Genomic DNA, 12,153 nt, shown 5'->3' on the forward strand with positions numbered 1-12,153 from the left:
ACAGACACGGGGAGGACGTGCAGACTCCGCACACACAGTGACCCAAACTGGGAATCGAACCCGGGACCGTGGCACTGTGAAGCCACAGTGCTATCCACTTGTGCTACCGTGCTGCCCTGGAGGGTTCATGTGGATCTTTGGCCTTCGCCTTAATTTGAGTCGCAGGGAGAGCTGCTCCACACGCCTGGTTACCAAGGGCTGTGTAAATGCGCACTCTGCTCCAATCTGCTGATGCAGTCAGTTGTAGCTGAGCGGGGTACTGAGAGAGGTACGGAGGGGCTATGTGCCCTATATAAAATAATTCAAATTTTAAAAAACCTTTTAGTTTAAAAAGATATCCAGGACTGGGGCCCCTATGACTAAGCCTCGGATCAGCTCAGGCCATCAGGCAAAGTAAACACCCCTCAGCCAACCCACATAAATAGTTGCATTCATATAGCACCTTTGGCATAATACAATATGGCAATGTGCTCCTCGGGAGGCTGGAGGAGATCTCAGATATAGGGAGGGATGCGACCATGCAGGGATTTGAAGACAAAGATAATTTTAAAATTGGGGTGCTGTCCGACTCAGCTGATGTAGGTCAGGAAGGGGGGGTGACAGGTAAATGATACACACTTAAGTCTCCACAAGGGTAGTAGGAATCAAGGCAGATTAAAGATTAATGGAGTCCACACCACTCTTCCGCAGTAACCCATATCTTTGCTGTGTATTTTTAAGGCCCTCTTCGTTCCCACCGACTCTTGCAAAACTTTGTTCCTAAGGTCAAGCGTCTCATTAGAAAGTGGTATTTCCATTTTCTTCAAATCCAATATCTGCGGCACCAGCTTCAGAAGCTCCCGGAAGACATGACTAAAGGTTGAGTAATGGGACAGACCCCTCTCCGCAGGTCTGATCAAAGGCTAGGGTGCACACACACACACACACACCCACCGCTCGGCACATCAAAGAAAGGCTCAGCAAGGAACCCTGAGAAAGTCCTGCGTTCTGTTCAATGTCATTAAAACGAATTTACACATACAATCGGAAAAGGATTCCTTCACCCTTCCGCCTGGGCCCCTCTGCTCTGCCACACGTCCAAATAATACTGAAACCCGTGAGTTGCCAATTGAGGATTCTTTTCTCGCCTCAGCCTCAATTTTGAAGCCAGTGTGAAGGGCTCGGGGGCAAGAAGGGGAACTCCGGTAGGTATGCCTGTTCAAGACGCCGAGGGCAGCACCTCCATTACTGCCATACTTAGGAAATCTGTTCCCTTCCCCCCCTCACCCCGAAACCTTCACACGATCTGGGGCTCCCGTGTTCCCTGCCAATATCTCAGGTGGGAGACCTTGCCATAGAACAAATTCTGCCCAGAGAAACAGGAGGAGGCCACTCACCTTCAGGCAGGTTCCCTAATCGTTAGATCACAGATAGAAACTTTTGTTCTGTGATTCTCAACTGACTTACAGATCAAAAAGCTCCTCAGTTACAGTACTGTACCCCAGCGTTATACAGAGACAGACCCATCCCCACCAGTACTGTACCCCAGCGTTATACAGTGACAGACCTATCCCCACCAGTACTGTACCCCAGTGTTATACAGTGACAGACCCGTCCCCACCAGTACTGCACCCCAGTGTTATACAGTGACAGACCCGTCCCCACCAGTACTGTACCCCAGTGTTATACAGTGACAGACCCGTCCCCACCAGTACTGTACCCCAGTGTTATACAGTGACAGACCCTTCCTCACCAGTACTGTATCCCAGTGTTATACAGTGACAGACCCGTCCCCACCAGTACTGTACCCCAGTGTTATACAGTGACAGACCCATCCCCACCAGTACTGTACCCCAGTGTTATACAGTGACAGACCCGTCCCCACCAGTACTGTACCCCAGTGTTATACAGTGACAGACCCGTCCCCACCAGTACTGTACCCCAGTGTTATACAGTGACAGACCCGTCCCCACCAGTACTGTACCCCAGTGTTATACAGTGACAGACCCATCCTCACCAGTACTGTACCACAGTGTTATACAGTGACAGACACATCCCCAGCAGTACTGTATCCCAGTGTTATACAGTGACAGACCCATCCCCACCAGTACTGTACCCCAGTGTTATACAGTCACAGACCCGGTCTCACCAGTACTGTACCCCAGTGTTATACAGTGACAGGCCTGTCCCCACCAGTACTGTACCCCAGTGTTATATAGTGACAGACCCGGCCCCACCAGTGCTGTACCCCAGTGTTATACAGAGACAGACCCGTCCCCACCAGGACTGTACCCCAGTGTTATACAGAGACAGACCCGTCCCCACCAGTACTGTACCCCAGTGTTATACAGAGACAGACCCGTCCCCATCAGTACTGTATCCCAGTGTTATACAGCAACAGACCCATCCCCACTAGTACTGTACCCCAGTCTTATACAGTGACAGACCCATCCCCACCAGTACTGTATCCCAGTGTTATACAGTGACAGACCCATCCCCACCAGTACTGTACCGCAGTGTTATGCAGTCACAGACCCGTCCTCACCAGTACTGTACCCCAGTGTTATACAGTGACAGACCCGTCCCCACCAGAACTGCACCCCAGAGTTAAACAGTGACAGACCCGACCCACCAGTACTGTACCCCAGTGTTACACAGTGACAGACCCGTCCCCACCAGTACTGTACCCCAGTGTTATACAGTGACAGACCCGTCCCCACCAGTACTGTACCCCAGTGTTATACAGAGACAGGCCCGTCCCCACCAGTACTGTACCCCAGTGTTATACAGTGACAGACCTGTCCCCACCAGTACTGTATCCCAGTGTTATACAGTGACAGACCTGTCCCCACCAGTACTGTACCCCAGTGTTATACAGTGACAGACCTGTCCCCACCAGTACTGTACCTCAGTGTTATACAGTGACAGACCCGCCCCCACCAGTACTGTACCCCAGTGTTATACAGTGACAGACCTGTCCCCACCAGTACTGTACCCCAGTGTTATACAGTGACAGACCTGTCCTCACCAGTACTGTACCCCAGTGTTATACAGTGACAGACCCGTCCTCACCAGTACTGTACCCCAGTGTTATACAGTGACAGACCCGTCTCCACCAGTACTGTACCCCAGTGTTATACAGTGACAGACCCGTCCCCACCAGTACTGTACCCCAGTGTTATACAGTGGCAGACCCACCCCCACCAGTACTGTACCCCAGTGTTATACAGTGGCAGACCCACCCCCACCAGTACTGTACCCCAGCGTTATACAGCGACAGACCCGTCCCCACCAGTACTGTACCCCAGTGTTATACAGCGACAGACCCGTCCCCACCAGTACTGTACCCCAGTGTTATACAGTGACAGACCTGTAGCTATCAGTGGAACATGACTTTAAGTGCTCACTCCAGATACAGCCTGATTCTCAATGGACAGAATCTTTACCTGTTTCACTGGCAGTTCTCATAGTTAAAGTTTAAGCCATATAAATATTTCACAGACACACACCTCATTGATATCCCCCTGACAGGACGAGGCTGACAACCGGACAGCTGCACAACTGATTGAAAATGAAATTGTTTAAGAACCTTTGCATCTGTAGTGGAATCAGCCAGACTCAGAATTCTAACAAGACTTACAGTAACGGACGCGGGGCTGTGACTCTGGAAAACAGCGGACTGGATGTAGCGATAATAGGTTACAGCAGCACAGTGGGACTGCCCTCGGACTGGGTGAAGAAGGGGGCGATAGGGATCCTCCTCTTCCCCTGCCGCTGAAACAGAGAAACATCATCCTGTGTGTGTCTCTCTCTCCTGCTTCACGTGTAACTTCTGGCTGTGCTTCAGTGAGGCCCCTTGGGGGTAATGACCCTCCTGATTAAAGGTTGAGACCGTTCTTTCGGGGAGGATGCAGCGAGCAGCCAGGAGCAGCGGTAGGCAGGGGGCCGGAGATTCCCGCTTGGTCAGCAGGTAAGTGGAGATCTCGTCTGTCTCGAGCTGGAATGTCGGATGTTCGTTGCGAACTGTTTGTTCGCTAACGCTGTAATCAAACTCGATCACCACTCCAAGCAGCACACGGTTTGACATTGCATGTCACAGGCTCTCAAAGTCCAACCGCACTTGCAGACACTGGCTTGACTCTATTTGGGGACTTCCAACCCTTGGATGGGTGTAACCCTCAGCATAGAAACTCCAAGTTTGCACAGGGCAAGATCTCTGAACCCTGAAACTGCTGCCCGACACTGATCATTGTAGTTCTCCCAAGGTGGGGTTTCCAATGGAGAGTGGAGCTAGCAATCCAGCTGTGCCTCGCAGTGTTGGGGTATGCTGATGTTGTCCTTTTCAGTATGATGGCTGGTAAAGCTGAATTAAAAAAGTTGATGAACTAAAGCTGGAAGTATTTCCGACATCGTCCGCACTTATTCTAGAGTGCCAGCATCCACAGTGATATGCTATAGCTGAGAAGGTTAACCCCAGGGTTTAGTTGGTCCTTCACTCTGCCCACTCGATCCTGATTCAAAGTTTGATCCAGGTGGCAAGGGAACAAACAATACAAATGTTAACGTAGACCCTGGGCCCCATGGAGGAGGTGTTTCCTTTCCCACTGAAGCTCTCCCAGCACACGGTAAGCAGCCCCCAGGAGACAGCACCATCTGACAGGAGACAGGAGCTCATCCTGCTGTCTTAGCAGGCTCTGCAATCACTGGACCAATCACCGCTCCCTCTCTGCAGAAAGTGAACCAATCACTGCTTCCTCTCTGCCGAAAGTGAACCAATCACCGCTCCCTCTCTGCAGAATGTGAACCAATCACCGCTCCCTCTCTGCAGACACTGGACCAATCACCGCTCCCGCCCTGCAGACACTGGACCAATCACTGCTTCCTCTCTGCAGAAAGTGAACCAATCACTGCTCCCTCTCTGCAGAAAGTGAACCAATCACCGCTCCCTCCCTGCAGACACTGGACCAATCACTGCTCCCCTCCCATCACCAGCCTTCACATGTCACCTCTCTTTGTCACTTGCCAATTTAAACACTGCTTCAGGTTAAAGGAGGTTTTAATATTTACTGGCTAAATTAGGGATGTTATCAATGAAGTGTACTTGGCAAACAATTATAGTGCAATATCTCAGATACCATTAACCTTGACAACCCCTTAATAATAATAATAATAATAATAATAATCTTTATTGTCACAAGTTGGCTAACATTAACACTGCAATGAAGCCCCTAGTCGCCACATTCCGGCACCTATTCAGGTACATGGAGGGAGAATTCATAATGTCCAAATTACCGAATAGCATGTCTTTCGTGACTTGTGGGAGGAAACCGGAGCACCCAGAGGAAATTCACGCAGACAGGGGGAGAATGTGCAGACTCCGCACAATTAATGCACATCCCCATCACGTTCTGAACCGTTCTCACTTCCTGCGTCATCAGGTAGACCCCCAGGTCACATAATGGGGCTTTAAAATCCAGTGATCGAAAACCAAGCTTTTATAGAGCTGACCAGCAGAGAAGGAGGCCATTTGGCCCATCATGCCTGCGTCAGCTCTTTGGAACTCGCCCCACTCTCTCTGCTGCCCTAACATCCACTGGCTCCCAAATCTTTCCTTTGGGAGTGTATCTAATTCCCCTTTGGAAATTACTTTTTAAACTGCTTCCACCTCCCTTTCAGGCCGTGCCTGATTCCATACTGTCCAATCATCTCAGTGACAGGCTTCCGACACGTCACACGCACATACACACACATGTAGTGGCCCTCCACCAAACAGAACAAAAAATCCTTAGTCCAACAACTCTAAGCTACTCTCAAGACAAGTGGTCACGCCTCGAACGTGACTGGCACAGTTGAGTCCAGTTTAGTTCCAACCAGGTAACCTCATACAAATTGGGAGCTTTGGATAACCAATAAACTAGATAACCAATGTGGAACATAGAACATTACAGCGCAGTACAGGCCCATTGGCCCTCGATGTTGCGCCGTCCTGTGAAACCACTCTAAAGCCCATCTACACTATTTCCTGATCATCCATATGCCTATCCAATGACCATTTGAATGCCCTTAGTGTTGGCTCTTGCAGCACAAGGATGTCCATCTCAGCAAGGATTAAAGTGGGACAGAATAAATCTACGGTCATGTGTTTCTCTATGTAGAGAGAGTCTGTGAAGGCGGTGCCTAGTTAGGGCTGTGTCTTGGAGATATGTGTATTGTGTGTTAACAATAAACAGTTCATGTTCAACCACAGAAGTCTCTGGACTATTTAATGAGACATCAAACAACCTCTCAATAGAACTTGGGCGAGCACGGTAGCATGGTGGTTAGCATAAATGCTTCACAGCTCCAGGGTCCCAGGTTCGATTCCCGGCTGGGTCACTGTCTGTGCGGAGTCTGCACGTCCTCCCCGTGTGTGCGTGGGTTTCCTCCGGGTGCTCCGGTTTCCTCCTACAGTCCAAAGATGTGCGGGTTAGGTGGATTGGCCATGCTAAATTGCCCGTGGTGTCCTAGAAAAGTAAGGTTAAGGGGGGGGTTGTTGGGTTACGGGTATAGGGTGGATACGTGGGTTTGAGTAGGGTGATCATTGCTCGGCACAACATCGAGGGCCGAAGGGCCTGTTCTGTACTGTTCTATGTTCTAACTCGCAACTGATTTTCCTTATTTTGTGATCAAGGGACACTAAGGTTAACTTTAACACCCCTTTCGATTTCTGGGCTTTCCTAGGGACGGGCAAGGGGGAAAGGGACCCGGCCGGGGGTCTCCGCGCTGGCCGGTTTAAACCGGCCAGTGAACGGCTGTGAGGTGGGGGGGGGCTGCGGCCATCGGAGCCTGGCAGAACAGGGTCCAAGTGGTCTAGCCGGGGTGGATAGTTGGGGGGAAGGAACCGAGGTTGGGGGGAGGAGTTTTACAAGAGGCAGTGTACGGGAGGAGTTGGAGGGGAGGGGGGGGGGGGGGGGGCGGGGGTTTACAACTCTTGGGTATCCATGTACGGCACTCTTTCAGAGGTTGGACGGCGTTGAGAGGGGCGGGGCGGGGGGAGTGGACTCTATGGTGACCATGATAGTCCCGGACTCCTTTTTCTTTTTCTCCTTTGTTTTTTTGTAGCCACCGTGAGAGGGTTTGTTTTATTGGATGCATATATTGACAGGTGGGCCGTTGTTTGGGGTAGTGGGAGGATGGGATCGTTGTTATTGTTAAGGGGATTGATTTTGTATTTGTTATCGTTTACTGTCTGTGGGCGGGGTGTGAATTGTGGAGGAAAATGTGAAAATGGAGAATAAAAACATTTATAAAAAACTTTTAACACCCCTTTGACCATCCCAACTGAGCTCAGAGATCCCCAAACATACCAGCAATTGGGCCTGTGACCTCTCAATTGTGTAGCTCGCTACAAGACTGCATTAAGAGAAAGAAGAGCTTAGTGCTTTTCACAATCGCAGAACATTGCCAAGTGATTCAAAGCCATTGATTACTTTTTAATGTGTAGTCACTGTTGCAATCCATAGAGTCTGGCAGCGCAGAAGGAGGCCATTCGGCCCATTGAGTCTGCACTGACCCTCCAAAAGAGCACCCTACCTCGGCTCACACCCCCGCCCTATCCCCATAACCCCACCTAACCTGCACATCTTTGGACTGTGGGAGGAAACCGGAGCATCCGGAGGAAACCCATACAAACACGGACAGAACGCGCAGACTCCGCACAGACAGTGACCCAAGCCGGAATCAAACCCTGGTGCCTGGTGCTGTGAGGCAGAAGTGCTAACCACTGTGCCAGCCCCAATTTGCACACAGCAAGCTCCCATGGGCAGCACAGTAGCGCAAGTGGCTAGCACTGTGGCTTCACAGCGCCAGGCTCCCAGGTTCGATTCCCCGCTGGGTCACTGTCTGTGCGGAGTCTGCACTTTCTCACAGTGTCTGCGTGGGTTTCCTCCGGGTGCTCCGGTTTCCTCCCATAGATCAAAGTCGTGCAGGCTAGGTGGATTGGCCATAGTGACCAAAAAGGTGAGATGGGATATTGGGTTACGGGGATAGGGTGAAGTGAGGGCTTAAGTGGGTCGGTGCAGACTCGAGGGGCCGAATGGCCTCCTTCTGCACTGTATGTTCTATGATGATGACTGGATCATCCTTCTAAAAAAAAAGATTTTGAGGGTAAATATTGGTCAGCACCAATGTTCCCGCTAATGTTTTGGTAGTATGCACGTGTGTGTGATCCCTTTAAAACTGTTGCACAGCTGCACACACCCGTACAGGTTGTGAGTGGCTGCTTGTTGCCCGCACGGTAAATTCCAGACTGCCGCAGGGCCACACATTGGCGCAGCTGAGCCAGAATGTGTGCCAGGACATTGGGGAGAATTCCCTTGCTCTTTTCGAATCGTGGCACGGGACCTTTTTTTTTATAAATTTAGTGTACCCAATTATTTTTCCAATTAAGGGGCAATTTAGAGTGGCCAATCCACCTAGCTTGCACGTTTTTGGGTTGTGGGGGCGAAACCCACACAAACACGGGGAGAATGTGCAAACTCCACATGGACAGTGACCCAGAGCCGGGATCGAACCTGGGACCTCAGCGCCGTGAGGCCACAGTGCTAACCACTAGGCCACCGTGCTGCCGGCACGGGACCTTTAACGCCCACCCAAGAGGACAAATAGAGCCTGCCCTTAAATTTCTCATTCACACGTCTGACAGTGCAGCACTCCTTCAATGCTGCACTGGAACTATCAACATGTTTGGTGCTCAAGCCTCTGCCATGAAGAGGAAATCTAAATCTAACAGTAATACTTTCTCCGCAGGCACGCATCTGCAGAGGTTATGTTCCAATCTGACACTCCCCAAGCCTCAATCAGCAATGGGACGGGGCTGTGAACATCACATCATGGTCAGAGGCTGGCACCGCAAAGTTCCAATGACCCTGGGTTTGAACTCTGTAAACTTTTCCCTCCCTCTCAATCGTGTATCTGACGCTGTTTAAACTGGACTCAGTCAAGCACCGACTCTTTCACACAATAAAGCTGCCACTCGGGGGCCATGTAACTCAATCCTTCATGCCTGAGTGTGTCCAATATAATCATAGGTGAGAGGGCAGAGACAGGGAAACCTTAGCAGTGAAAGATGCAGTAAATCCACTGTCCTGCCCGTCTTCAAAAGCACACCGTGGGACCTTTAACATCTAAAGAGGAAGGCAGAGCTGAAACTAAAGGTTCACCTGAAGAACGGATACCGAGACGAGGCAGCCCTCCCTCAGCATGCCCTGTAGGCGGTGTGTCAAGCACCTATCTATTCTAATCCCATTTTCCAGCACTTGGTCTGTGGCCTTCTCTGCTGTGGCGTTTCAAGTACTCATCTAAATGCTTCTTCGGGCCCAGGCAGCTGAAGGCACGGCTACTAATGGTTCACCAAAGGAAGTTGTTGAGGGTATGCTCAAACTGTCTGAATTGGAGCAATCTAGAGTTAGCCAACTGTTAGATTACCGTGAGGCACTTCACCTTAACGCTGCCTGGACTGAATCATCATTAAAGAGTTTGAGAGCTTTGAAGTGGAGGTGGAGCAGCCAGGACCTGCAGTGTTCTCCCAGGCTTGACGGTTTGTCTGGGAACAGCGTCCTCCCCGAGCCTTCAAGTTAATTGTCCTGTCAACGGGCCAGTGGTACAAGAAGCAGCCCGAATCAAAATCAGGTCGCAGGCAGGTACGGCTCACAGCAGGAGCCAGAGTTACGAGGGAAGGAGCGGTACGAATCCGGGTCTGGGGGTGTGACAAAGAAATGGGACATGTCCCCACCACCTGCATTACAATTGCCTGCATCACAGATCCTGGCGCTAACTCTTTGAATAGCATGCCAGTAATATTGGGGAGGAGAGTGGGGGAAGAGAATGGGAGGAAAAGAGGAATGTGCGTGTGAGAGAGAGAGCAAGGGGTAACATTGGAGTGGTGGGTAGAGCAGATGTGGAAAAGCGTGGAGGAATAAGGTGGGGGTCAGAGAGGAGGGGAAGAGTGAGTTGGCAGGGGAGCAGGGAGAAGGAAGAGAGTAGACGGTGATGAGAGCAGAGTGGAGGGAGTGCGGAGAACAGGTGGGTGGAGAGTGAGAAACAGAGATCGTCAACACCTTTACAGAGAAAGTTTGGGGCTACACGGGCACATTCCATTCATCCACGCTGGCACACTGACACCGCCGACCAGATTGTGCTTCATTATTGCACCGGCAATTCCAGATCCCTAAACCATCAAAACTCAAACACAAAATCTAGCTCCACACAGGAACCCAATACCCCGCAGGAGCCCAGTGTCCAGCACCCCAAGAGTGTGGGCGTGGTGGAACCCTGGCGTCCTGCAACAACCCGGGCAGCACGGTAGCACAGTGGATAGCACAATTGCTTCACAGCTCCAGGGTCCCAGGTTCGATTCCGGCTTGGGTCACTGTCTGTGTGGAGTCTGCACATCCTCCCCGTGTGTGCGTGGGTTTCCTCCGGGTGCTCCAGTTTCCTCCCACAGTCCAAAGATGTGCAGGTTAGGTGGATTGGCCATGCTAAATTGCCCTTAGTGTCCAAAATTGCCCTTAGTGTTGGGTGGGGTTACTGGGTTATGGGGATACGGTGGAGGTGTTGACCTTGGGCAGGGTGCTCTTTCCAAGAGCCGGTGCAGACTCGATGGGCCGAATGGCCTCCTTCTGCACTGTAAATTCTATTTTTTTAAAAATGTTTTAAAATCCCAATGTCCAGTACAGGCAGCACCCAGGAGGTGAAGGGAGGGGAGAAAACAGCACAAGGAAATTAATATGTGAAGCAACTTTTTGTGTTGAAAGGGTTAAAACGTGGCTCGGAGTGCAGTAGGTTGTGGAGGAGGTGGGTGTGGTCATAGGCGAAGGGGCGGGTGGCAGTAGGGGAGTTGTCAGGGATGGGGGTGGTCGGGGGGGGGGGGGGGGGTTGGTTAAGTTCCATGTGCCTTTCTATTGAGCTGAGAAAGGGCGAGGGCACGAAGAATAAATAGTCCAGCAGAGATGTTGCTCAGCAGCTGGGGCCTTGTAAGATAGAGAAGCTTTTACATAATAGCTTAGATCATTTGGGCAGCACGCTAGCAGAGTGGCTAGCACAATTGCTTCACAGCTCCAGAGTCCCAGGTTCAATTCCCGGCTTGGGTCACTGTCTGTGCGGCGTCTACACGTTCTTCCTGTTGTTTTGGGCCAGGGTTTAGAGAGCCCCAAAGTATATCATGGAGTTCGCCTGACCCACAACTTTTAATAGATTGTGGTATGGGGAGTACACGGCCCACTCTACAGGTGCGGTACAGCAGAAATGCAAAAGTAATTTTTAAAGCAAAACAATGTTTATTCTATGAACTCAAGTTCACCTTTTTAAAACATACAGTGAACATCTTAGCAACCATTAATTCAAATACAACCCCCAAACACTACAACACTAAGTAATCCTTTCAGCTTTCCTTTTAACATCCATACGACTTAAAAACAAAACCTTTAACAGAAGCACATCAGGTTAAAGTCACTACTGTTATTAGTTTTAAATCCCCTGGATTGATTTAGAGTAGATTACAGAGACTCTAATACACCTTCTGGCTGTGACTGCAGCTATAGTTTCAGCTCTGAAAATGAAACTAAAACACACCCTGCAGCAAACAGCCTAAAACAAAAGTAAAAAGCTGACAGACAGCCCAGCTCCACCTACTCTGACATTACTGCAGTAATAAACACCCATTTCTTAAAGGTACTCTCACTACAGATACTTATACACACACCCATTTATAAACACCAATTTCTTAAAGGTACTCTCACATGACACTGTGTATGCGTGGGTTTCCTCCGGGTGCTCCGGTTTCCTCCCACAGTCTAAAGATGTTCAGGTTAGGTGGATTAGCCATGCTAAAATTGCCCATAGTGTTCAAAATTGCCGTTAGTGTTGGGTGGGGTGACTGGGTTATGGGGATAGGGTGGAGGTGTGGGCTTGGGTAGGGTGCTCTTTCCAAGAGCCGGTGCAGACTCGATGGGCCGAATGGCTTCCTTCTGTACTCTAAATTCTATTATAGTCTATAAATTTTATTGCAGTTGGAGATAGGGAGTGAGAGAGAAGGCAGCTCTCATAGCTCTGCTAGAAGCAGAAGGCTAAAGGGTGAACACCTCTCTCGTCCTTGCTACAAGAAAAGCCATACTATGGAGGAATGGTAAAAGAAAA

At 50.2% G+C, this 12,153-nt stretch overlaps 1 protein-coding gene across 2 annotated transcripts in view; it reads right to left on the minus strand.

Moving 5' to 3' along the window:
• Positions 1 to 12,153, minus strand: part of LOC119975797 (segment polarity protein dishevelled homolog DVL-3) — a 137,886-nt gene that overhangs the window by 49,841 nt on the left and 75,892 nt on the right. Inside the window, exon 1 of one of the 2 annotated variants that reach the window (XM_038815655.1) lies at positions 3,620 to 4,639. The exons of the other annotated variant lie outside the window; for it this stretch is intronic. Within the exon in view, the coding sequence (XP_038671583.1) occupies positions 3,620 to 3,773 (154 nt within the window). The 5' untranslated portion in view covers positions 3,774 to 4,639. Of the gene's footprint in view, positions 1 to 3,619; positions 4,640 to 12,153 lie in introns of those variants that run through there. 2 annotated transcript variants of the gene reach the window in all.

This window comes from Scyliorhinus canicula, chromosome 13, assembly GCF_902713615.1.
Source record: "Scyliorhinus canicula chromosome 13, sScyCan1.1, whole genome shotgun sequence".
NCBI classification, from domain to species: Eukaryota; Metazoa; Chordata; class Chondrichthyes; order Carcharhiniformes; family Scyliorhinidae; genus Scyliorhinus; species Scyliorhinus canicula.